A 27,811-nucleotide genomic window follows, 5' to 3' on the forward strand; every position below is an offset into this window, starting at 1 on the left:
AGGGCATTTTCATATATGGTTGTTTGGTTAGAAAGACTTTATTTTTTTTAACTATTTGGGCTTGGCCCAAAAAAAGCACTTGACATAGGCAAAAAGACGCACGAAACATCTTCCTTATCATTCCACATTCTCAAGTCTTCCTTATCGAAGTGCTCTGCTTTGACGCCGCGTTGTGTCTACGTCCTTCGTCAACATGGACGAATCATTTCCGCTGCGTCATTCTGTCCATCACGATCCCTACCAGCTGTAGTCGGAGTTGATCAATTGTTTCCTCCAAGCAGCATATATGAGAACAGGGTTTGCTTCTTGTGAAGGAATATAACAATAATAAGAGCTCCATAGCAGCAACTAAATGGTTTGATTTTAGTCAAGGAATATAGCATTACATCAATAGCAAACACATGATGATATTTGTGAAAATAAAATAATAAGAGCACTGCAACCGCTAGTAAATGCAATATTATCCAAGATGATAATTTCAACCAGTACATAGGACCACCATCAACCACGGTATATTGTTAAAGAGTACATGTCTAATATTTTATGAAAGCTAGAAACTGAAAGTCATTTACAGGCAACAATTTGTAGTTGACCCTACTGGTCTACATCCAATGAATTATGAGATGCCATTTTTTCCTACATATCTAAAAGTACCATGAGGGGTGCCATCCAACAGAGAAGCTACTTTTTTCTGAAATAGCACGCATGTCCTATTTTGAGAAAATGGAAGTTAGCACCACCAAGTAAATCAATCTTGAAAAGAGAATAAAGTTTACGAGATGAGCTTAGATTATCAATTTGCACAAATATATGTCATATATTTTCTTAAATATTCATATTGGAGAATAAAGTTATCCTGGAGTCAACAAAATGTTCAAATTACTTTATAAAGACTATAATTTTTTGTTAATATGAAACCTTATGAATCATATTTCCTCCAATATGTACGTCTCCCAGTCGGGCGTCACCACGTCTCTCCCGTCCATTTTAGGACCTTCGCCATTCGCCACAATGCCGCTGCCATCAATTTGTTTGAAAACTTTGATAGATAGATTAGAGAGATAGATAGTGCACTAAAAGAGAATGGATTCACAAGAAAAGTAATGTATTCATATGATATTCTAACTCCCAAGAATCGAACTTCTGTGGTAAAATAAAACTAACACATACCATGGCTATCTAACAGCACAGAGTAGTGACAAATTTGAACTCGGGTCCCTTTCCTTAGGATCTGATATATACCTTCAGGCCGATTGACTCTCCTTGGTGTTCTCTGAAGTCTGAAAGTCTGAATCAACTCATGTGCAACTTTTGACGATGGTGAAAATGGAGAAGTGTCACAAGATTGGATCCTTATCCTGCTATATAACTGTAGTACAGTGAAAGCAAATAAGCTAAGAAATTGGACAACGAGATGAAGGTGCACCACACCATCCAACTCTGAAAAAGTGGCTAATGTTCTTCCTCGTTGAATCCATAAGTAGCAAGCTTTTCTATCCTTGAACTAAGCTAAAACTAAAGAGATCTAAAACCTGAACGAAAAAACTTCATTTCTTGGATAGACATAATAAATTCATTTTTTGGGATCAACTCCAAGCCAAATACATTGTAAATTCATTTGGCTGGAACTTCCATCATCAAGTGTGGCTAGAGGAGCCAAGTTTAGAAGATTTAAGGTATTACTGGTGCTGATCCATGCCAACACCATCTTTGGAAAAAAATACCGCTCCAACGAAGGACTATTCCCTCGTCTTCCTCGTGCGCTGAAGTTATAGTAGCATGATTTCACTGAAATTGGATCCTCACCGCTGGAGTAAATTCACAGAACTCCGTTACCTACATAGATATTAAAATGAAGCTACAAGATTTAGTCTGGAGTCTTACCCCGATTCATGGCCTTTCATCAATTATATAAGTAGTAGACACAAAGTACCATTAGAGCTAAGAAACACATTACAAAGTATTCATGTTAAATAATAAGCAGGGCATATGTACATCAGCTAGAATCTGTTGCTTCAAAGAGCCTAGCAAATTAACAAAAAATTCTACCAATTCTCTGCATGATTCAGACCAAATTTACATGTGAAGTTCTAAACCATAATTGCAGCATCCATGGAAAACTGGTTGGGAGAAACTCAAGCATCTACGATATTATGTACATGAAGTATTGCTCTGTAGTGAAGCATGCCGTTTCCCGTAAATTTGGTAGTATTAGTATAGAATGGAAGAAATGGTCTGGACCGGTCAAGGTCCACAAATTTGGAATCTTTTGAGTGACAATATGCCCACTTATTTTTGTCAAGTGATGATGAATCAATTTCTGATTATAGTGATTATCAATTACGAAAAGGGGATCCCAATTTCAATTGTCGGAGCGCGTACTGAATAGGTAAGCTATAACAATGTTAATCTATAGACGAATTCAGTTGCATTAATTTATCACCCAGCTGTTTGAAGCATATTAAATAGACATAATTTCAATAGTTATCAGAAGAAAAAATGATCCCAAGTGCATTACCCAACTGCAGGATCAAAGACATCAGTTAAGGAAAAATAATTACAGTTTTGTAGCACAGAAAATCACAAGCTAGCATAGGCCAAGTAAAATAGCACAATTTAGATTGAACGAACACCTAGAAACAGTTAAAAGACGGTGTTCCACACCAACATACAATATTTGTATACTGACACATATATATCCCAAATAAAGACATACATATTCATATCATTATATGACAAAACTATACATCAGCTAGGTCTTGGACCATGTACAAACAACATAAACAACATGTAGTTCGATACTTAAATTTCTTATAGGTAGAGATGGAGACACCTTACCATGCAAAGGTAGCAGCAGGAGCAATTTCATCGAGCAGCAAGAGAAGGGAAGGAGATGACGGTTGGGAGGGCTTCACTGGGAGGAAACAACGACAACATATGACAGAGTATCATCCAGCGGAAGTAACACACAAACCAGAAGTAGCAGCATAGATCATATCTTCAGGTTGAGGGAAACATATGGTCTGCTCGCTTCCCAGCAAGCTTTGCGGCTTCGCTGTTTGCACGTCGCGGCGCCGGCATGGATGCTCCCATGGTGAGCCCCGACCTGCACCTCGGCATGGGCGTGGCTCATTGACGACCAAAGCCAGATCGGGGCTAGATCGATCCACACCACGATCCCTCCCTCACTGCTCGCTCCCCATGCCCAAATCGAACTCCACCACGATCCATCCAGATCGCCAAATCAGCCCCCTAAGCGGGTCCTCATGAGAGCTCTACTGAAACAATAGCGAAAACGACATTCAAGTGCAAAAAAAAACTGAAAAAGGTTCAGCGACTAAGACAGAGCTCTACTGCTAGTTTGAATCAATGCACATGTCAATCTTGTACAAGTTTAAGCAAGCTGCATGGTGGTTTGGACTGACCAATCCTCTAGTGGTAGAAACCAACGATCTGTCTCAGAAGGTTCCCTGCTACTGCGTGACAACAGCAGCGCTGTCGACGGTCCCCTCCTCTTCCACACCCACCACCAACCTCAATCTGCCAAACACGGCATTCTGCTCTGACTATTGGATCGATACCACGTACCGTGATCGATCCTCAATACAACAGTTCCTCGCCAAGTTACAGCAACGCCGCGCCGCGCGTGGCGTGCTTTGTGCTCGGCAGCATTTGGACCCCATCATGCAAACAAGGTTGCCAAAACTAAGGTTGGATCCTCCCCAGAGTAACATAGATAGATAGCTACTGTATAAGGAACAAAAGAAGAGAAGCTGACTGACCGTAGCCGAGGAGGATGGCATTGAGCGACGCGAAGAGCGCGCAGGTGAAGACGTACCGCTTGGCCGTCTTCCGCCGGCGGCTCCCCGCCTCGGCCCTGCGCTCCCACTCCGGCTCGTCCAGCTCCTCCTCTTCCTCCTCCGGCTCCACCCTCCGATACTCGCTGCCGCCCTTCGCCGCCACCGGCTCCATCACCCCCGTCATATCTCCGATGCTGCCACGCTCAGGGGCTAGTCTACAACCGGCTACTGTGATGCATCATGTCTTCAATCAGATCTAGTGCATCGCATGAGTCCAGTGATGGATCAACTCCTGCCTTCTCTTTGCTTCGGCTTTGGGTCTATGTAGTAGGATGTCGCCGGTGGCGTCGTTGGAGGTGAGGACGCTGATGGAAGGGGAGGCGGGCGCGGAAGCGGACGAGGCGGCAATCGGGGTGTGGAAGAGGGCGAGCGGGATCTCGCCGGTGGCGCCGTCGTCGGCGGCGACGCGGGCGCCGTCGGAGGTGAGGACGCCGACGACCCTGGAGAAGGGGAGGCGGGCGCGGAAGCGGAGGAGGCGGCGGTCGGGGGTGTGGAAGAGCGAGAGAGTAGGCGGCGCAGCCGGGCTCGAGGAGCTTGAAGAGGGGCAGCGAGGGACATCTGGAGTGCGGGTTGAATACCTAGGACCACAGGGGCTTTTTCGCAAAATTGCCATGACGGAAGCACTACATGCTTTATTAGCAGGGATAGATTTGGGAAGAAAAAAAAAGAGAAAAGAAAGGGAAACCACACACTCGGACACGTGTACGCTCGCGCGAGTCCATCCCGGAACCGTGTTCATCCCCCTCCGGTGCAGGGACAGCGATCAGGTGACATGCAAGTTTGCATGTCACCGTGTACCTTGCGATCTAAATTCAAATTTTAACATTGCGAAAAAATCTGAAAAAAAATCATGCATGTTCACAACACATATTAAGATAACCCCTAAAAAATTCAGATCAAAATTCAAAACATACATCGAAAAACAAAAAAGAAAAATCTGTCATGAATAGTTCGCAATGGTTGTGTGTATACTATTCTCTATTCGCAATGGTTGTGTGTATACTATTCATATCTGAGTTTCTCTTTTTTGTTTCTCGATGTATGTTTCGAATTTTGATCTGAATTTTTAGTGGTTATCTTAATATGTGTTGTGAACCTGCATGATTTTTTTAGATTTTTTTGCAATGTTTAAATTTAAATTTTGCCCGCAAGGCCCCTGTCCCCGGTGCAGAGGCGGCGGCGCGCGAGGTGGGAAAGATGTCGAGGGCCGTCAGGATCCGCGGCGACGAGGTGGGAAAGATGTCGAGGGCCAGGAGGATCCGCGGCGACGAGCTGGAAACGGAGCGGGGAGCAAGGGCGAAGAAGCGAAGTCTGGCAGAGGTTCACTCCACGAGCCCTAGATCTCCCGGGCAGCTAGCTGTTCGGAGTTCCCATTCCCACCCAGAGATACTGTTCGCGATCTTCGAGCCCGACGAAGCCCAATCCGGAGGTGATTTTGCCCCCCCCCCCCCTCCTCATCACGACAGATTGGTGTTTACTTGTGCTGTACGAATTTTTTTTCTCTAGGTCGTGTGCGCGATGTGGTCGAGTCCGCCATGGAGGAATCCTCCGATCCACCCAAGCCTCCGCCCTACGAACCCTACATCCCAGACGAACTAGCTGCAGACCCGGCCATACTCGCCGCCTTCAAGCATGCCGAGGCTAAATACGAAGAAGAAGAAGGTAAATTAATTACCCCCCCTTTTCCCCATTCTTTTTCTCAGCGTCAGTTTCCCCATTCATTGTTAATTTCCAACCTGATCCTAATTTTCTTTGCGTAGTTCGTCTAGCTCACCTGTTCACTATGGATCACTACTGGCACAAACCATCTTCCTGCTTGCGCATAGACCCTCGTCTCCTTCCCATACGGGAACTCGCAAGAGATGCAGTACTTCTTGCTGCTAAATCTGTCATTTTGCTCTCATCCTTTCTCGGTGTGTATTTAACATCATGTTTGCTTCTTAATTAAGTAGCATTTGCTACCTAGCCAACTGTTTGCAACTTTTGTTGCTTTGTAGAGAATCAACCGCTGAATAAATGCTGTGGCTTGTGGTTTCAAAGGGATGACCAGAGAAAAACCGCCCTTGTTTTGACGTCTGCTCATCTCACTCGTAAAAAGGATCCCAACCAGTGGAAGGGGCAGTGGACAGGCGAATATCATCATAATGCTAAGGTGACCTTCTTAACATTCACTAGTCTCCTTGTCATCCTAATTTCAGCAAGGGCGTTTCTGCCACCCGATGGTGGTATCTGAACTTAGATAATGCATGCTTTAATTACCAGCTTTTCAAATGAAATCGGGGTGGGGAGCCCTGCACTGCTATGCAAGTAAAAACATATATTCAACAGTCTATTTATCTACCTGCTTGACCAGCTATGCTTTTTTTTTTATCTGCTTGTTTATGGCCTGTCAAATTAAATTATTTGTAATGACTCAGTTGCTACACCGGTGTCTAGTTACAAATTAAATGTGTAATCATCTTCAACTTTGTTAGAACAGAATATTAGAAACAAAATATCTTATTCTAGTGCTTGACTTTCATGATTGTTGATCTCTCTAAAATGTTTTCCTCAATATAAGTTCTTTTGAAAATGTTGTGTCATAACCTTTGCCACTGTCTATTCTAGGTCATTGTTCATTTGCTGGACAACACAACTACACCAGGCCAGCTCATCTATCTTCAGGAGCATTATGAATTTGCTATTTATGAGGTTCAAGTGGACAAACCAGTTCATCTACCCACTTTTAATGGCCGTGTTCATTCTGGTCAAGATGTTTTCCGCCTTGGAAGAGACGCAAATCTGGATATAAAGATAACACATGGTAATTTGGCCTATGACATTCCATCTCGGCATGAGAGATGCCACTACATGTATTTTCTCCGTGATGCATCTACTCTCAAACTGGTATGTTACATCTCAAATGTATGTTTTGCATCTCCATCTTATTTCCTTCTCACTACAAATCGTAATATTTGTCACTACTACAATGCTATAGTTACATGATGATGGAGGGCCCATCATTGATTTGGAAGGGAAGGTTGTGAGTCTAGTTAACAACCAAATTAATGAGACGTTTGTACCTTCGTCGATATTGCATAAGTGCTTGGATTTTTGGAGAAGGTTCAAGTATGTATTTCTCCCTTCTCAATTCTTTGTTAGTAACATGTTTGATACCTATGTCTTTTAAAGATATTAATGTTATGACGTTCTTTCTTAAATTCGTATGATACTCATTTGGTCTTCATTTTATTTGGTATAGTTGTATGCCTTGCCTCCACCTTGGAATGACATTTAGTCCAATCAAGTTTTTAGATCCTATTTGTATTGAGAGGATGGCTCGTAAGCATAACATCGACTCTGGTCTTATTGTCGAGCAGGTATATATATATATGGTGTTTTTTATATAATTTTGACTTCCACTTTTGTTGACAATTTATTTCAAAATTATTTGCCATCTGCATATTATGAAGTAATCATGCTAATTGAAAATTAGGTGTCAAAAGAATCACATGCTGAGAAAATTGGAATTCGCAAGGGTGATGTCATTGAAAGCTTTAACGGAAAGCACATTTCTACTACAATTGAGGTTTGTGCATTTTGTATTTGTTGAATTTTCAATTTTCTGCTACAACTTGGTTTAGTTACTTTCTAATACACCTTAGATTAATCCCACACATCCTATAATAGGTAGCTAGTAATTTTGTAATTCTAATTAAATAATTTGAATAATGGTGCGGTAGTTGAAGCAAATAAATTCATGTCTGAATGGATCAACTTTCTGCATGGATGGTCAACGATCGTGGTGCTTGGCATCTTAGTATTGATATTTCTTGGACTAAATTCCACTACAAAGTCCAAGTAGCTTGCTGGCCCAATAATAGGTGTGATCGAGGGCATGATAGTCCACAAAGAAACTCCTCAAGCCATCTTGTCTCTTGACCAAAAGGACCGAGAGGAAAACTCTGACCTAATCTAGCATATCGGCGCATTGCCACTCAATCTCGCCTTTTGATGTGTCTGCGATATGGACAGACCACCAATGGAGCCGCCCCTGGAAGGAGGTGAATGTGGTGATCACATCGCCGCTCTAGAGGTGATATCCGCAGCTCGATGACCATGCCCTCAAAATCCTGTAGCAAGGTTGTTAGGCGGTAATATGTGCAGCTCGATGACATAGTGAGCTTGGTGAAGTCCAACAGATGATGAGCCCCTAGCCATTGTACACGGATCACCATGTCATAACTGTACAAAGGAAACACTTAGCAGCCGACGGTGGATGGTTGTGTACCCACTAAGACGTCAAGGCCATGACAGATCCATTGGCTGATGACCTTGTTGCCATTGGCCACATCCACACACATGCTTGCCCGTTGGGAAAGCTTCACGCCGTATGATAGGAGATTTTGGGTGGAGCTAGAGTCAACAAGAGCAATGAGGATGATTCCTCGCATGACAACTTCCTAGTACATCGTCGAGCTTTTGCAGATACCGGTGGAAGCGTGAAGGGAGACCTCCACATCCGCATCCTCCTTGGTAGAGTCATGTCCCTCTTAGCCACACAAAAAAAAATCTTACAACAGTGACCGGGTGTGAACTTGCTAGCCGCAGTTGAGGCAAAGCTTTGGTACAACGGTCGTCCATCTCCGCTATTGTGAGGCCCCCGAAGGGCCTTCTGCCTAGGGTGTCCTGGGGATTCCTAAGGTATCCAGTAGTGCAACATTGACATAAGCAGTAAGGCCCAGGGTAGATGAGTGAGTGCGTCGAGAGGGTGGATGTGGCAGTAACCGGCGCACCCTAGTCCTCGTCCTCTTTCTTGTCATGGTCCTCAAATGCCCGTACCTCGTTCACCGACCCTTCGAGTGTCGTCGGGTACATGACTTGTACATCTGTACGCAATGGCTTACACAGCCCTGCGATGTAAAACTCTACTTCATGCGCCTCGGTTAGACTCTCACAGCGACACACCAGTGTGACGAATTATTCCTTATGCTTGTTGATAGTTCCTGGCTATCGAGGAGCTTCAACTCGTCCGGTTTCGGCGTTTTGGATTTTTGAACCGAAATGATTATTAAATTGTCTGCTGAAAGTCTCCCATGGTGGCACGCCTTCTGCGTGCCTGAGGCGGCGGTACCATAGTGGGGCGCTCCTGATCAGGTTGTATGAAGCTAGCCATGTTTTGCAGTGTTTGCTTCTTGGCTTCAAAACACTACTCGACTCGAGTCAGCAAGTAAAGCAGATATTCTGACCCATCCTAGATCGGGAACTCCCAACTTGGCAAACTAGGGATCTCCCTACGAGTCATCATCTTTGTTGCTGACCTTGGCAGCGAGGCCCTGATCGTCCTTCCCATCGTTGATGGAAGACTGTCGGTTCCATCTTGCCGCAGCTTGCTGATGGCTAGCCTTTTTGCTAGCTTTGCTCCCGGATGCTAGCAGTATCTTCATGCTCTTCAGTGCCCCATCAATGGCTTCTTTAGAAAATCAGCCATGGATTCGAACATCTTTAAAAAAGGTGGGCGAGAGGATTAGTGGAGGTGAACCTTTGTTTTCTGGTTTTCTTTATAGACTGATTGATGCCTCTTAAGGCTTACATGGCTGTCCAATATTCTTTTTTCATGAATACGTGCGTATCGTATATTATAGAAGAAAGGGAAGACTCCCTCCATGGTGCAATGTTACAGAGTTGATTACATGCTGCAACAATGCCACATCCACCATGTCATCTACTGTGCATACAATTACTCGCTAAGTGCCCACGGTGCCATTGCCGCGAAGAACCCTTCGATTATCCAATATATGGACGACATATGCTTGATCCCCAAGTTGGATCAGACCCATTCCTAACAAAACTATGACTCTTTCTCTATATTAATAACTCTAGAAGCCTTAGGCTGCAGGCTCTGCCCTAGCCCTGCGCGCATAATGATGGCCCCACCTGGTCGACCGCAAGTGTATGTTCTGTAATTGGCACACATATGTATCCTGTAGCTAAGATATATAAAGAGTATATAGTACCTATTATGTAAAGATGTTGAATTGTACTTGTAGCTAGAGTTTTTGTATATGCATGCTTAATTCAATAAAGGAGTATGGTTCTATATATGCATTAAGAGGCAATAGGATACTCCGTTGATAATGGCAAGTGTATACATAATTGTTCTTCATTTGATATCATATGGAGTATGTTCTTTTAAAGTGAGTATATAAAATTGTTCATTTGATATTACAGTGCATAGAGTATGGATTATAGTATGCTATTTTAGTGGAGATGCTTTTGATTGAGATATCTTTAGAGTTGTAGCCATTATATATTTCAAAAATCACAGAACAATGATATTTTAGTGGAGGTGCTTTTATATGAAATATCTTTAGAGTTGTAGCTATTATGTATTTAAAAAATCACAGAACAAGAAAGAATGTCGTGTGAGGGAGAGGTGTGAGGGTGAGTGAACCTGGTTGTAGGGTATATTTTCCATATTTTTTATGTGACACTCTTGACTTTTGTGATTTTGCCAGTTGGAAAGCATGTTGATAGACATATGCTGGGATCATTTTGATCAAGAAAAGAAATTGAATACTGAAAAAGATGTTTCGGTAAGTTAACTCTATGTTGTATCTATGAATTAATGCCAACCATAGCACTACTGAAAATGTGTTTTGGTACGTTTAATTCTATTGATTGCTTTACAGTTGAAAATATTGGATGCTACCAAACTTTGTCTGAGAACTAGAAACTTGACTGCAATTGTATCGGATCGCGGAGAGGACATTGTAAAAGGTAAACATCTCCCTATCATAAATCATATTTCTACAGGAGCCAAAGACACATCTACTCTAAGTGTGATGTTTTTATTTGTGTAGGTGCTTACCCTATCACGAGTGAAGAAGCCAATCTTATGATTCTTGATTCTTGAGCTGTGCCTGAGGTAAATATCTTGCGTTTTACAATAGTTTACATTTAGCACGTTTGAACTCAAATTCGAAGGTCGTAGAGGAGATTGTCAGGTGTGGTAAACAACTTCATGAAGAAACCAATTGTTATTTCTCTTATCTCATTTTGTTTGCATTGCAAAAAACACACTATTTTGGTCAACCTTTAGCTAGCAATTTAACCATTGACCCTTCTCCAAAGGTCTATCTAACCAAACCTTGTGTTTTTGTTTATTTGTGTAGGCACCTGCCCACTGCTGGCCTTCATGGATGAGTCAACCGTATTAACCCTGCATTCCCATTGCAAAATCATTTTCGACACAATCTTTTCGTCGTGTATTCTTAGACAAAAACTTGAAATTATGACTGTCTTTGGGCTGTAGAAGCAGCTTAAGCTTAGACAAAAACTTGAAATTATGGGTGTCTTTGGACCGTACAAGCACGAAAGGACGTGGATGTCCCCTAAAAGTGTGTGGGTGTGGGTGTGTGTGGGGGGGGGGGGGGGGGGTGAATAGACACTTTTAAATAATTACGGTTTAGGCTTGAACAAATGCGAAATAAAACTAACGTTTAATTTGTCAAGCACAAAACCTAAAACAGTTAGGCTCATCTATGTGCACCAACAACTTATGCTAAGCAAGATAAACAAGTAAGTGATAACAAGATATATGACAATAAACAATATGGCTATCACAAAGTGCATAAGTAAAGGGTTCGGGTAAGAGATAACCGAGGCATGCGGAGACGATGATGTATCCCGAAGTTCATACCTTTGCGGATGCTAATCTTTGTTGGAGCGGTGTGGAGATATAATGCTTCCTAAGATGTCACTAAGGCCATTGTAATTTCATAACGCCCTCGCACAATGCAAGATGCCGTGATTCCATTAAGGGACCCTTGAGGACGGTCACCGAACCCGTACAAATGGCAATCCTTGGGGGCGGTCACCGGTACTCATACAAATTGCTCGGGGTAATCTCCACAACCTAATTGGAGACTCTTACGCTTGCTTGGAGCTTTACACCACAATGATTGAGCTTCGAGACATCATCAAGCTTCTAGAACGCCAAAGCATCCATGAAAAACAATCTCTAGGGTACTAAGTACCAAAGGATAATAAGCTTCTCAACTTCTCACTTCCACGTATCACCGTGGAGAACTCGAACCGATGCAACTAATGCAATGGCAAGAACACACGAAGTGGTCAAGTCCCTCACACTCAAATCCCTCCACAACAACAAAAGCTATGGAGAAATATGAGAGGAAGAACAAGGAGCTCACACAGAACTCCAAGATCTAGATCCAAGGGGTTTCCCTCACATAGAGAAGAAAGTGATTGGTGGAGATTGTGATCTAGATCTTCTCTTTCTTTTCCCTCAAGAACTAGCAAGAATCATTGGAGGGATTGAGAGTTACAAAGCTCTAAGAAGTTTAACAGTGGGGGAAGAACACGAGCTCAACGGATAGATAAGTCCAAGGGGGAAGAAGACCCCCTTTATATAGTGGGGAAGGAATTAGACCGTTATTCCCACTTACAGCCCGCGCACAACAGTACTACCGCTGGCGAGGCGCGGTACTACCTCTGCCTCTAGCGGTACTACCGCTGGCGAGGAGCGGTACTACCTCTGACCCTAGCGGTACTATCGCTGGCGAGGAGCGGTGCTACCGCTAGGCCACGGTAGTAAAGATATTACCGTCGGGCCTACCACCGTTTGGAAAAGTATTCGCAAAAAGTCCGACGAAGCACAAGCGTTACTACCGCTCGCCACTGAAACAACCATAACTTTCGCATACGAGCTCCGAATTGAGCAAACCTAAGCTTGTTGGATTCAGGACGACAAGAACTATCCAAACAGGAAATCTTAAGACCATGCACATATGAAAATGCCAATGATATAGAGATGTGAGACCTCTATGAATGAAGAACCGACAAAAACTCCAACATAAAAAACATCATAGTAGATGCATATGGACTCCGTTTTCGATGAACTCGAGCTTGTCATGAAGATGATCATAAGCTCTAAAACTCACAAAAAGAAACACCAGACAAGAACCAAGAAGTATGATGCAAGGATGCAAATGGTTTGAGCTCTCAACGAACGATACGATCGAGCTACTCACTTGAGAGCCCTCCTTGACAGTACAACAATCTATCCTAAAACAGAAAACCTATCAAGGGCAAACCTATACCTTGCACCTCGTCCTCTTGAGCTAAATGACGATGATCTGGGCTTCCTCAAGATGGACCACCTTCTTGATTGCGTTGGCTTGTTGAAGACTAGTTGATTGCTTCCCATACACAACATGGGTGAGCCGCTCTTTAGCATATCTTCACAAGTCCATTGCCAGCACAATGGACGACAAGCTTCAAGCATGATATCTTCGTGCTGATCCACTTGAACTTGCACATCGCAATCTTGATGACGATCACCACTTGACGTCATCTTTCATGTGTTGTATGAGATCTTCCTCTAGACGCAAGCCCATGGAAACACACCTAACCCCACATAGAACTCTCACGAAGACCAAGGGTTAGTACACAAACACGTAATGGACAATGCTTACCATACCATGAGATCACTTGATCCCTCTCGGTACATCCTGTACGCTTTGTGTGTTGATCATCTTCATTTACTCTTTGTCTGACGATCTTGATCAACCTTGTGTCTCTATGACCATTCTTTGGATAATACCTTGAATACCACTTTGGTCATCATATAAACTCCTTGAACCCAACAGATGGACTTCAAGAAGTACCTATGAACAAATCCTATAAATATAACTTAAGGCAACCATTAGTCCATAGGAATTTTCATCAATTACCAAAACAACATATGGAGAAATATGCTCTAACAAAGCAGCTTAAGCTTAGAGCATAACCTGCATGTTAGAGCATAACTTATTTTGAACTACTTATTTTGAGTCTTGTTGTAATGTTTGGACCATAGAAGCAGCATATATAGCTTAGGGCAGAACCATATCTAAGTAAATTTGCACATGCCATACTCTAAACCTTCCAAGTAAATATTCTGTTTTGTATGTCCAAATCACTTATGTAGTGATTGGGGGCTGCTAGTATCTTCCATGTTAGGTGGGTTATTTTTAAGATATGTGTTGATTCACTATCATTCATGAAAAAATGGCTGGTAATCAGGATGTCCAGTTCCATACTCAAAAGTCAAATCAAATTTAATGAAACAAAACTCCCCGAGGATTGTTGTTTGTATGGACGGTACCCGTGGATTCGACCCATCGTGGAGTGTGATTGATTGGTGGAGGCGGAGTAAAACTTTACTATTCTATTTGGGAACCGCCTATAATGTATTTAGCATGGAAGATATTGAGATCTTTTAGTTGTTATGTTGACAATGAAAGCATACCACCCAAAATTTTGATTCATCCTTTTTTTAAAAGCTCGAGCTCTGGCACCTCTGCAAATCAATGCTTCACTCTGCGAAGGGCCTATGTATTTTACTTTACTCTTGAGTCATCATCTTCTTATAAAAAGGCAACATTTAAATATCACTTCCGTCATTTGCATGCTTTGTTATTAATTGATATTGAGTATGAGTATGACTGGATCTCTTTTACCATGAATTACAATGTCTAGTCAGTCCTTGATTTTTAGAGGTATCCTGCATTTATGTTTTGTGGTCTTAGAAAGGGCTAGCGAGATACCACTTTATCATATTGTATTATGATTGTTTTGATGAAATTGTTGTCATCTAAGATTTGTTATTATTGCCTGCTAGTTGATTATGCCATTGATATAAGTAAATATGATACCTAAATGTTATTGTGAATGTGGTTAGTCTATAATCTTAGCTGAAGATCTGAACATAAGTTAGACATATTTACCACAACAAGATCAAATAGAGTTTGTAAAAGTTTTTTTATCACTTTTAGTTTATCAACTGAATTTCTTGAGGACAAGCAAATGTTTAAGCTTGGGGGAGTTGATACGTCTCCAACGTATCTACTTTTCCAAACTCTTTTGCCCTTGTTTTGGACTCTAATTTGCACGATTTGAATGGAACTAACCTGGTCTGACGCTGTTTTCATCAGAATTGCCTTGGTGTTATTTTTGTGCAGAAATAGAAGTTCTCAGATTGACCTGAAAATTTACGGAGAACGTTTCTGGAACTAATAAAAAATATTGGCGAAAGAATCAAACGAAGGGGGGCCTCCACCTGGCCACAAGCCCGCAGGGCGCACCCCTAGACCGCGCCCCTAGCTCGTGGTGCCCTGTAGCTCCACCGACCTCGTTTCCACTCCCATATATTCCTATCCGGGGAGAAAAAATAAAGGAGAAGAGTTCATCCATTTTAGGATACGGAGCCGCCGCCACCTCTTGTTCTTCCTCGGGAGGGCAGATATGGAGTCTGATTTTGGCCCCGGAGAGGGGAAATCGACGCCGTCATCATCACCAACCATCCTTCATCACCAATTTCATGATGCTCTCCGTAGTTCGTGAGTAATTCCATCATAGGCTTGTTGGACGGTGATGGGTTGGATGAGATCTATCATGTAATCGAGTTAGTTTTGTTAGAGTTTGATCCCTAGTATCCATTATGTTCTGAGATTGATGTTTTTATGACTTTGTTATGCTTAATGCTTGTCACTGGGGCCCGAGTGCCATGATTTCATATCTGAACCTATTATGTTCTCATGGATAGATATGTGTTCTTGATCCTATCTTGCAAGTTATAGACACCTATTGCGAGTTATGATCTGCATCCCCGAGCGTGACAATAACGAGGATTCTTTCCGGTGATTACTATAGTTTGAGGAGTTCATGTATTCACTAAGTGCTAATGCTTTGGTCCGGTTCTCTATTAAAAGGAGGCCTTAATATCCTTAGTTTTCATTAGGACCCCGCTGCCACGGGAGGGTAGGACAAAAGATGTCATGCAAGTTCTTTTCCATAAGCACGTATGACTATATATGGAATACATGCCTACATTACATTGATGAATTGGAGCTAGTTCTGTATCACCCTATGTTATGACTGTTGCGTGATGAATGTCATCCGACATAATTATCCATCACTGATCCACTGCCTACGAGATTTCCACATATTGATCTTTCCTAATTTATTTTTCCGTTGCTATTGTTACAATCACTACAAAGCTGCTTCTGTTACATTTGCCACCATTATTGCTACTTCCATACTACTTTGCTACTAAATACTTTGCTGCAGATATTAAGTCTTTCAGGTGTGGTTGAATTGACAACTCAGCTGTTAATACTCGAGAATATACTTTGGCTCCCCCTGTGTCGAATCAATAAATTTGGGTTGAATACTCTACCCTCGAAAACTGTTGCGATCCCCTATACTTGTAGGTTATCAATAGCGACGATCGAATCTCGGGAAAGTAAGATACCGAAGGACAAAGGGAATGTTATACGGGATTAACTGAATCCTTGACATAGAGGTTCAACCGATAAAGATCTTTGTAGAATATGTAGGAGGCAATATGGACATCCAGGTCCCACTATTTGTTATTGACCGGAGAGTGTCTCAGGTCATGTCTGCATAGTTGTCTAACCCGCAGGGTCTACACACTTATGGTTCGATGACGTTTCAGTATAATTGAATTATGTATGTTGGTGACCGAATGTTGTTCGGAGTCCCGGATGAGATCCCGGGCGTCACGAGGAGTTCCGGAATGGTCCGGAGACAAAGACTGATATATAGGAAGAGTACATTTGGCTTCCGTAAGGATTTCAGGAATTACCGGTAAAGTACCGGGAGTGACGAATGGGTTCCGGGGTTCCACCGGGAGGGGCCACCCACCCGAAGAGGGACCAAGTAGGCCCAAGGGTGGTGCACTGATACGTCTCCGTCGTATCTACTTTTCCAAACTCTTTTGCCCTTGTTTTGGACTCTAATTTGCATGATTTGAATGGAACTAACCCGGAATGACGTTGTTTTCACCAGAATAGTCATGGTGTTGTTTTTGCGCAGAAATAAAAGTTCTCGGAATGACCTAGCAATTTAGAGGGATTTTTTGTGGAATATATAAAAATACTGGCGCAAGAATCACCTGGAGACACGGAGCCAGGAGCTCACAAGCCTAGGAGGCCCCCCTGGCCGGGCGTGGCAGGCTTGTGAGCCCCTCATGGCTCCGCAGCCTCCAATTCTAGCTCTATATATTCTCTCTCGCCCGGAAAAAAATCAGGGAGAAGATTTCATCGCGTTTCACGACACGGAGCCGCCGCCACCACCTGTTCTTCCTCTGAAGGGCAGATCTGGAGTCCGTTCTGGGCTCCGGAGAGGGGAAATCGTCGCCGTCGTCATCACCAACCATCCTTCATCGCCAATTCCATGATGCTCTTCATCGTTCGTGAGTAATCTCATCATAGGCTTGCTGGACGGTGATGGGTTGGATGAGATCTATCATGTAATCGAGTTAGTTTTGATGGGGTTTGATCCCTAGTATCCACTATGTTCTGAGATTGATGTTGCTACTACTTTGCTATGCTTAATGCTTGTCACTAGGGCCCGAGTGCCATGATTTCAGATCTGAAACTATTATGTTTTCATCAATATATGTGTGTTCTTGATCCTATCTTGCAAGTTGTAGTCACCTACTATGTGTTATGACCCGGCAACCCCGGAGTCACAATAGCCGGAACCACTCCCGGAGATGACCATAGTATGAGGAGTTCATGTATTCACTATGTGCTAATGCTTTGTTCCTGTTCTCTATTAAAACGAGACCTTAATATCCCTTAGTTTCCACTAGGACCCTCCTGCCACGGGAGGGATGGACAATAGATGTCAGGCAAGTTCTTTTCCATAAGCACGCATGACTAAATACGGAATACATGCATACATTACATTGGCGAACTCGAGCTAGTTACATATCTCCCCATGTTATAATTGTTACATGACGAATGTCATCCGACATAATTATCCATCACCGATCCAATGCCTACGAGTCTTTTCCTATTGGTCCTTGCTATGTTACTTTACCGCTACTGATGTCACTACTGCTACTGTTACCGCTGCTACCGTTACTATCACGCTACTTTGCTACTGAAACTTTGCTGCAGATACTAAGTCTTTCAGGTGTAGTTGAATTGAAAACTCAACTGCTAATACTCGAGAATATTCTTTGGCTTCCCCTTGTGTCGAATCAACAAATTTGGGTTGAATACTTGATACGTCTCCAACGTATCTATAATTTTTTATGGTTCCATGCTATTATCTTATCAAACTTTGGATGTTTTGTATTCCTTTTATATCTTTTTTGGGACTAACTTATTAACTCAGTGCCAAGTGCCAGTTCCTGTTTTTTCCGTGTTTTTGACCCTTTCCAGAGGAGGATTTTAAACGGTGTCCAAACAGAATAAAACTTCCGAAAAGATTTTTTCCGGAACAAAAGATACGCACCAGACTTGAGAACCAAGGCACGGGCCAGCAGGGGACCACACAAGCCCCCAAGGCACGGCCAGGGGAGCCCGCGCCTAGCAGGCTTATGGGCCCCTTGTGGCTCGTCTGCCCTACCTCTTCCGCCTATAAATTCAGAAAAATTCCAAAACTGACGAGGGGATCCACGAAAATACTTTTCCGCCGCCGCAAGCTTCTGTCTCCGCAAGATCCCATCTGGGGCACGTTCTGGTGCCTTGCCGGAGGAGGAATTCGGATATGGAGGGCTTCTTCATCAACACCATGATCTCTCCGATGATGCGTGAGTAGTTCACCATAGACCTTCGGGTCCATATCTAGTAGCTAGATGGCTTCTTCTCTCTCTTGGATCTTCAATACAAAGTTCTTCATGATCTTCATGGAGATCTATCCGATGTAATCTTCTTTTGTGGTGTGTTTGTCGAGATCCGATGAATTGTGGATTTATGATCAAATTATCTATGAATCTTATTTGAGTGTCTTCTGATCTCTCTTATGCATGATTTCATATCCTTGTAATTTTCTTTGAGTTGTGGGTTTTGTTTGGACAACTTGATCTATGACTCTTGCAATGGGAGAAGTGCTTGGTTTTGGGTTCATACCGTGCGGTGACCTCACCCAGTGACAGAAGGTTAGCGAGGCACGCATCGTGATGTTGCCATCAAGGGTAAAAAGATGGGGTTTTCATCATTGGTTTGAGTTTATCCCTCTACATCATGTCATCTTGCTTAAGGCGTTACTCTGTTCGTCATGAACTCAATTCACTAGATGCATGCTGGATAGAGGTTGATGTGTGGAGTAATAGTAGTAGATGCAGAAAGTATCGGTCTACTTGTCTCGGACGTGATGCCTATATGTATGATCATTGCCTTAGATATCGTCATGACTTTGCGCGGTTCTATCAATTGCTCAACAGTAATTTGATCACCCACCGTATTATTTGCTATTTTGAGAGAAGCCTCTAGTGAACACGATGGCCCCCGGGTCTACTTCACACCATATTTTTAGCCTTACAATTTTACTTCGTTGCACTTGCCGCCTTCAGATCTCACTTTGCAATCAATCTTGAAGGGATTGACAACCCCTTTTAGCGTTGGGTGCAAGCTCTTTTGTGTTTGCGCCAGTACTCTGGACTTGGCTCGATTCTCCTACTGGATTGATACCTTGGTTCTCAAACTGAGGGAAATACTTAATTCTCCTATGCTGCATCATCATTTCCTCTTCAAGGGAAAATCCAACGCAAGCTCAAGAGGCAACAAAAGAATTTCTACCGCCGTAGCAAAAGAATTTCTGGCGCCGTTGCTCGGGAGGATCAAGTCAAGAACTCATCCAAGTAAGTGTCACAAACTCATCTCTTGCATTTACCTTTTTTTGCCTCTCGTTTTCCTCTCCCCCACTTCTGAAAAACAAAAAATTACAAAAATATTTGCCTTTTTCGTTTGCCATTTTCTCTCGCTTGCTTTCTGTTCGCTTGTGTGCTTGCTTGCTTGCTGAAGTCACCATGACTGAAAACACCAAACTTTGTGACTTCTCGAATACTAATAATAGTGATTTTATTAGTACTCCGATTGCTCCCGCCACTAGTGAGGAATCATACGAAATCAATGCTGCTTTGCGGAATCTTGTTATGAAAGAGCAATTCTCCGGCCTTCCTAGTGAAGATGCCGCATCCCATCTTAATACCTTCATTGAGCTTTGCGACATGCAAAAGAAGAAAGATGTGGATAATGATGTGATTAAATTGAATCTTTTTTCCTTTCTCGTTGCGAGATCGAGCAAAAACTTGGTTTTCTTCTTTGCCCAAAAATAGTATTGATTCTTGGAATAAGTGCAAAGATGCTTACATATCCAAGTATTTTCCGCCGGCTAAGATTATCTCTCTTCGTAATGATATTATGAATTTTAAGCAACTTGATCATGAACATGTTGCACAATCTTGGGAGAGAATAAAATTGATGATTAGAAATTGTCCCGCTCATGGCTTGAGTCTTTGGATGATTATACAAATCTTCTACGCTGGCTTGAATTTCGCTTCTAGAAATATCTTGGACTCCGCCTCAGGTGGAACGTTCATGGAAATCACGTTAGGAGAAGCCACAAAACTCCTAGACAATATCATGACGAACTACTCTCAGTGGCACACTGAAAGGTCTGTTGGGGAACGTCGCATGGGAAACAAAAATTTTCCTACGCGCACGAAGACCTATCATGGTGATGTCCATCTACGAGAGGGGATGAGTGATCTACGTACCCTCGTAGATCGTACAGCAGAAGCGTTAGAGAACGCGGTTGATGTAGTGGAACGTCCTCACGTCCCTCGATCCGCCCCGCGAACAATCCCGCGATCAGTCCCACGATCTAGTACCGAACGGACGGCACCTCCGCGTTCAGCACACGTACAGCTCGACGATGATCTCGGCCTTCTTGATCCAGCAAGAGAGACGGAGAGGTAGAAGAGTTCTCCGGCAGCGTGACGGCGCTCCGGAGGTTGGTGATGATCTTGTTTCAGCAGGGCTCTGCCCGAGCTCCGCAGAAACGCGATCTAGAGGAAAAACTATGGAGGTATGTGGTCGGGCAGCCGTGAGAAAGTCGTCCCAAATCAGCCCTAAAACCTCCGTATATATAGGTGGGAGGGAGGGGAGGAGGCAGCCTCAAAACCTAAAGGTTTGGCCGAAATTGGAGGTGGAGGAGTCCTACTCCAATCCTACTTGGAGTAGGATTCCACCTTCCCACTTGGAAACTCTTTCCACCTTGTGTTTTTTCCTTCTCAAACCTTATGGGCCTTAGTGGGAACTTATTCCAGCCCACTAGGGGCTGGTTTATCTCTTCCCATAGCCCATGAGACCCCTTGGGGCGTGACACCCCTCCCGATGGTCCCCGGCACCCCTCCCGGCACTCCCGGTACACTACCGATGAGCCCGAAACTTTTCCGGTAATGCACGAAAACCTTCCGGTAACCAAATGAGGTCATCCTATATATCAATCTTCGTTTCCGGACCATTCCGGAAACCCTCGTGACGTCCGTGATCTCATCCGGGACTCCGAACAACATTCGGTAACCAACCATATAACTCAAATACGCATAAAACAACGTCGAACCTTAAGTGTGCAGACCCTGCGGGTTCGAGAACTATGTAGACATGACCCGAGAGACTCCTCGGTCAATATCCAACAGCGGGACCTGGATGCCCATATTGGATCCTACATATTCTATGAAGATCTTATCGTTTGAACCTCAGTGCCAAGGATTCGTATAATCCCGTATGTCATTCCCTTTGTCCTTCGGTATGTTACTTGCCCGAGATTCGATCGTCAGTATCCGCATACCTATTTCAATCTCGTTTACCGGCAAGTCTCTTTACTCGTTCCGTAATACAAGATCCCGCAACTTACACTAAGTTACATTGCTTGCAAGGCTTGTGTGTGATGTTGTATTACCGAGTGGGCCCCGAGATACCTCTCCGTCACACGGAGTGACAAATCCCAGTCTTGATCCATACTAACTCAACTAACACCTTCGGAGATACCTGTAGAGCATCTTTATAGTCACCCAGTTACGTTGCGACGTTTGATACACACAAAGCATTCCTCCGGTGTCAGTGAGTTATATGATCTCATGGTCATAGGAATAAATACTTGACACGCAGAAAACAGTAGCAACAAAATGACACGATCAACATGCTACGTCTATTAGTTTGGGTCTAGTCCATCACATGATTCTCCTAATGATGTGATCCCGTTATCAAGTGACAACACTTGCCTATGGCCAGGAAACTTTGACCATCTTTGATCAACGAGCTAGTCAACTAGAGGCTTACTAGGGACAGTGTTTTGTCTATGTATCCACACAAGTATTGTGTTTCCAATCAATACAATTATAGCATGGATAATAAACGATTATCATGAACTAAGAAATATAATAATAACTAATTTATTATTGCCTCTAGGGCATATTTCCAACAGTCTCCCACTTGCACTAGAGTCAATAATCTAGTTCTCATCACCATGTGATTCCAACGAATCCAACACCCATATAGTTATGGGGTCTGATCATGTCTTGCTTGTGAGAGAGGTTTTAGTCAACGGTTCTGAAACTTTCAGATCCGTGCGTTCTTTACAAATCTTTATGTCATCTTATAGATGCTGCTACTACGTGCTATTCGGAAATGCTCCAAATATCCACTCTACTATATGAATCCGTTTCACTACTCATAGTTATTCAGATTAGTGTCAAAGCTTGCATCGACGTAACCCTTTACGACGAACTCTTTAACCACCTCCATAATCGAGAAAAATTCCTTAGTCCATTTGTTACTAAGGATAAATTTTGACCGCTGCTAGTGATTCAATCATGGATCACTCTCTGTACCCTCAACAGACTTTGAGTCAAGGCACACACCAGGTGCGGTACACAGCATGGCATACTTTAGATTCTACGGCTAAGGCATAGAAGACGACCTTCGTCTATTCTCTTTATTCTGCCGTGGTCGGGTTTTGAGTCTTACTCAAATTCACACCTCACAACGCAACCAAGAACTCCTTCTTTGCTGGTCTATTTTGAACTCTTTCAAAAAACTTGTCAAGGCATGCATCTTGTTGAAACTTCTATTAAGCGCTTTCGATCTATCTCCATAGATCTTTGATGCTCAACGTTCAAGTAGCGTAATCCAGGTACTCCTTTGAAAACTTCTTTCAAACAACCTTGTATGCTTTACAGAAATTCTACATTACTTCTGATCCACAATATGTCAACCACATATACCTATCAGAAATTCTATAGTGCTCCCACTCACTTCTTTGGAAATACAAGTTTCTCATAAACCTTGTACACACCCAAAATCTTTGATCATCTCATCAAAGTGCTTATTCCAACTCCGAGATGCTTGCACCAGTCCATTGAAGGATCACTGGAGCTTGCATACTTGCTAGTATCTTTAGGATCGACAAAACCTTCTGGCTGTATCACATACAATGTTTGCTCAAGGAAACCGTCGAGGAAACAATGTTTTGACATCCTACGTGCAATATTTCATAAATAATGCAGCAACTACTAACACAATTCTAACAGACCTTTAGCATCGCTACGAGTGAGAAAGACTCATCATAGTCAACTGTTTGATCTTGTCGAAAACATCTTTGCGACAAGTCGAGCTTTTCTTAATAGTGACTTATCACCATCATCGTCTGTCTTCTTTTAAAGATCCATTTTACCCAATAGTCCCATGACCATCAAGTAGTTCTACCAAAGTCTACACTTTGTTTTCACACATGGATCCTCTCTCGGATTTCATGGCTTCCAGCCATTTGTCGGAATCTGGGCCCACCATCGCTTTCTCCATAACTCGTAGGTTCACTGTTGCTCAACAACATGACCTCCAAGACAGGGTTACCGTACTACTCTGCAGCAGTACGCGACCTTGTCGACCTACGAGGTTTGTAGTAACTTGATTCGAAGCTCAATGATCACCATCATCAGCTTCCACTTCAATTAGTGTAGGCGCCACAGGAACAACTTCCTATGCCCTGCTACACACTGGTTGAAGTGATGGTTTTAATAACCTCATCAAGTTCTACTACCCTCCCACTCAATTCTTTCGAGAGAAACCTTTTCTCGAGAAAGGATCCGTTTCTAGAAGCAAACACTTTGCTTTTGGATCTGAGATAGGAGATGTACCCAACTGTTTTGGATATCCTATGAAGATGCATTTATCCGCTTTGGGTTCGAGCTTATCAGACTGAAACTTTTTCACATAAGTTTCGAAGCCCCAAACTTTCAAGAAACGACAGTTTAGATTTCTCTAAACCTCAGTCTATACTGTGTCATCTCAACGGAAATACGCGGTGCCCTATTTAAAGTGAATGTGGTTGTCTCTAATGCATAACCCATAAACGATAGTGGTAATTCGATAAGAGACATCACAGCATGCACCATACTAAATAGTGCGTGGCTATGACGTTCAGACACATCATCACACCATGATGTTCCAGGTGGCACGAACTGTGAAACAGTTTCCACATTGTCTTAACTGTGTACCAAAAACTCGCAACTCAGATATTCATTTCTATGATCATATCGTAGACAGTTTATCCTCTTGTTACGACGAACTTCACTCTGAAACAGAATTGAACTTTTCAATATTTCAGACTTGTGATTCATTAAGTAAATACTCCTGTATCTACTCAAGTCGTCAGTGAAGTAAGAACATAATGATATCCACTGCGTGCCTCAGCACTCACTGGACTGCATACATCAAAATGTATCACTTCCAACAAGTTACTATCTTGTTTCATCTCAATGAAAACAAGGCCTTGCTCATGTGGTATGATTTGCATGTCACTAGTGATTCGAAATCAGGTGAGTAAAGATCCATCAGCATGGAGCCTCTTCATGCAATTTATATACTAACATGACTCAAGCGGCAGTGCCACAAGTAAGTGGTACTATCATCATTTAACTCGTATCTTTTGGCACCAATGTGTAACACTACAATCGAGATTAAATAAACCATTGAAGGTGATTATTCAAGCAAATAGAGTAACCATTATTCTCTTTGAATGAATGATCGTATTGCAAAAAACACGATCCAATCATGTTCATGCTTAACGCAAGCACCAAATAACATTTATTTAGGTTCAACACCAATCCCGATGGTAGAGGGGGCGTGTGACGTTTGATCATATCAACCTTGGAAACACTTCCAACACGTATCGTCACCTCGCCTTTAGCTAGTCTCCGCTTATGCCGTAGCTTTCATTTCGCGTTACTAATCACTTAGCAACCGAACCGGTATCCAATACCCTCGTGCTACTAGGAGTACTAGTAAAGTACACATCAACATTATGTATATCAAATATACTTCTCTCGACTTTTGCCAGCCTTCTTATCTCCCAAGTATCTAGAGTTGCTCCGCCTCAGTGACTGTTCCCCTTATTACAGAAGCACTTAGTCTCGGGTTTGGGTTCAATCTTGGGTCTCTTCATTAGCGCAGCAACTGTTTTGCCGTTTCACGAAGTATCCCTTCTAGCCCTCCCCTTTCTTGAAACTTAGTGGTTTTTCAAACCATCAACTATTGATGCTCCTTCTTGATTTCTACTTTCGCAGTGTCAAACGTCGCGAATCGCTCAAGGATCATTGTATCTATCCTTGATATGTTATATTTCATCACGAAGCTCTCAAAGCTTGGTGGCAGTGATTTTGGAGAACCATCACTATCTCATCTGGAAGATTAGCTCCCACTCGATTCGAGTGATTGTCGTACTCAGATAATCTGAGCACACGCTCAACGATTGAGCTTTTCTCCTTTACTTTGTGGTCAAAGAATCTTGTTGGAGGTCTCGTACCTCTTAACAAGGGCACAAGCATGAAATCACAATTTCATCTCTTTAGAACATCACTTATGTTCCGTGACGTTTTAAAACGTTTTCGGTGCCTTGCTTCTAAGCCATTAAGTACTTTGCACTGAACTATCGTGTAGTCATCAGAAACGTGTATGTCGGATGTTCACAGCATCCACAGACGACGCTCGAGGTGCAGCACACCGAGTGGTGCATTAAGGACATAAGCCTTCTGCGCAGCAACGAGGACAATCCTCGGTTTTACAGACTCAGTCTGCAAAGGTTGCTACTATCAATTTTCAACTAAATTTTCTCTAGGAACATAAAAAACAGTAGAGCTATAGCGCAAGCTACATCGTAATTCGCAAAGACCGTTAGACTATGTTCATGACAATTAGTTCAATTAATCATATTACTTAAGAACTCCCACTCAAAAAGTACATCTCTCTAGTCATTTGAGTGGTACATGATCCAAATCCACTATCTCAAGTCCGATCATCACGTGAGTCGAGAATAGTTTCAGTGGTAAGCATCCCTATGCTAATCATATCAACTATACGATTCATGCTCGACCTTTCGGTCTCACGTGTTCCGAGGCCATGTCTGCACATGCTAGGCTCGTCAAGCTTAACCCGAGTGTTCTGCGTGTGCAACTGTTTTGCACCCGTTGTATGTGAACGTTGAGTCTATCACACCCGATCATCACGTGGTGTCTCGAAACGAAGAACTGTCGCAACGGTGCACAGTCGGGGAGAACACAATTTCGTCTTGAAATTTTAGTGAGAGATCACCTCATAATGCTACCGTCGTTCTAAGCAAAACAAGGTGCATAAAAGGATTAACATCACATGCAATTCATTAGTGACATGATATGGCCATCATCACGTGCTTCTTGATCTCCATCACCAAAGCACCGGCACGATCTTCTTGTCACCGGCGCCACACCATGATCATCCATCAACGTGTTGCCATCGGGGTTGTCGTGCTACTTATGCTATTACTACTAAAGCTACATCCTAGCAAAATAGTTAACGCATCTGCAAGCACATATGTTAGTATAAAGACAACCCTATGGCTCCTGCCGGTTGCCGTACCATCGACGTGCAAGTCGATATTTCTATTACAACATGATCATCTCATACATCCAATATATCACATCACATCGTTGGCCATATCACATCACAATCATACCCTGCAAAAACAAGTTAGACGTCCTCTAATTTTGTTGTTGCATGTTTTACGTGGTGACCAAGGGTATCTAGTAGGATCGCATCTTACTTACGCAAACACCACAACGGAGATATATGAGTTGCTATTTAATCCTCATCCAAGGACCTCCTCGGTCAAATCCGATTCAACTAAAGTTGGAGAAACCGTCACTTGCCAGTCATCTTTGAGCAAAGGGGGTTACTCGTAACGATGAAACCAGTCTCTCGTAAGCGTACGAGTAATGTCGGTCCAAGCCGCTTCAATCCAACAATACCGCGGAATCAAGAAAAGACTAAGGAGGGCAGAAAAACGCACATCACCGCCCACAAAAACTTTTGTGTTCTACTCGAGAAGACATCTACGCATGAACCTAGCTCATGATGCCACTGTTGGGGAACGTCGCATGGGAAACAAAAATTTTCCTACGCGCACGAAGACCTATCATGGTGATGTCCATCTACGAGAGGGGATGAGTGATCTACGTACCCTCGTAGATCGTACAGCAGAAGCGTTAGAGAACGCGGTTGATGTAGTGGAACGTCCTCACGTCCCTCGATCCGCCCCGCGAACAATCCCGCGATCAGTCCCACGATCTAGTACCGAACGGACGGCACCTCCGCGTTCAGCACACGTACAGCTCGACGATGATCTCGGCCTTCTTGATCCAGCAAGAGAGACGGAGAGGTAGAAGAGTTCTCCGGCAGCGTGACGGCGCTCCGGAGGTTGGTGATGATCTTGTTTCAGCAGGGCTCCGCCCAAGCTCCGCAGAAACGCGATCTAGAGGAAAAACTGTGGAGGTATGTGGTCGGGCAGCCGTGAGAAAGTCGTCCCAAATCAGCCCTAAAACCTCCGTATATATAGGTGGGAGGGAGGGGAGGAGGCAGCCTCAAAACCTAAAGGTTTGGCCGAAATTGGAGGTGGAGGAGTCCTACTCCAATCCTACTTGGAGTAGGATTCCACCTTCCCACTTGGAAACTCTTTCCACCTTGTGTTTTTTCCTTCTCAAACCTTATGGGCCTTAGTGGGAACTTATTCCAGCCCACTAGGGGCTGGTTTATCTCTTCCCATAGCCCATGAGACCC

General features: G+C 43.1%; 1 protein-coding gene and 1 long non-coding RNA gene across 8 annotated transcripts; one reads left to right on the top strand and one right to left on the bottom strand.

The window, feature by feature from the left end:
* Positions 1-446: 446 nt before the first annotated feature.
* Positions 447-3,871, bottom strand: LOC123398753. Of its 7 annotated transcripts, none has more exons than XR_006610251.1 (4): positions 3,426-3,744; positions 2,839-3,278; positions 1,243-1,836; positions 447-1,017 (listed from the first exon to the last, which is right to left on the bottom strand). It is a non-coding gene; the product is annotated as an uncharacterized LOC123398753 (long non-coding RNA). The 7 variants fall into 7 exon arrangements; XR_006610249.1 differs by having other exon boundaries at positions 447-1,039; XR_006610248.1 differs by having other exon boundaries at positions 447-710; positions 919-1,836.
* A 724-nt stretch (positions 3,872-4,595) lies between these two features.
* LOC123398752 lies at positions 4,596-11,207 on the top strand. Its single transcript, XM_045093208.1, has 13 exons — positions 4,596-4,614; positions 5,032-5,289; positions 5,367-5,522; positions 5,621-5,773; positions 5,858-6,012; positions 6,468-6,746; positions 6,838-6,968; positions 7,102-7,219; positions 7,336-7,428; positions 10,358-10,435; positions 10,532-10,619; positions 10,703-10,767; positions 11,015-11,207. The coding sequence occupies exons 2-12, from the start codon at positions 5,058-5,060 to the stop codon at positions 10,753-10,755; spliced, it is 1,536 nt and encodes a 511-aa protein (XP_044949143.1). The 5' UTR covers positions 4,596-4,614; positions 5,032-5,057; the 3' UTR covers positions 10,756-10,767; positions 11,015-11,207.
* Positions 11,208-27,811: the final 16,604 nt, after the last annotated feature.

The sequence above is a fragment of the Hordeum vulgare genome, chromosome 5H, assembly GCF_904849725.1.
Source record: "Hordeum vulgare subsp. vulgare chromosome 5H, MorexV3_pseudomolecules_assembly, whole genome shotgun sequence".
NCBI lineage: Eukaryota > Viridiplantae > Streptophyta > Magnoliopsida > Poales > Poaceae > Hordeum > Hordeum vulgare.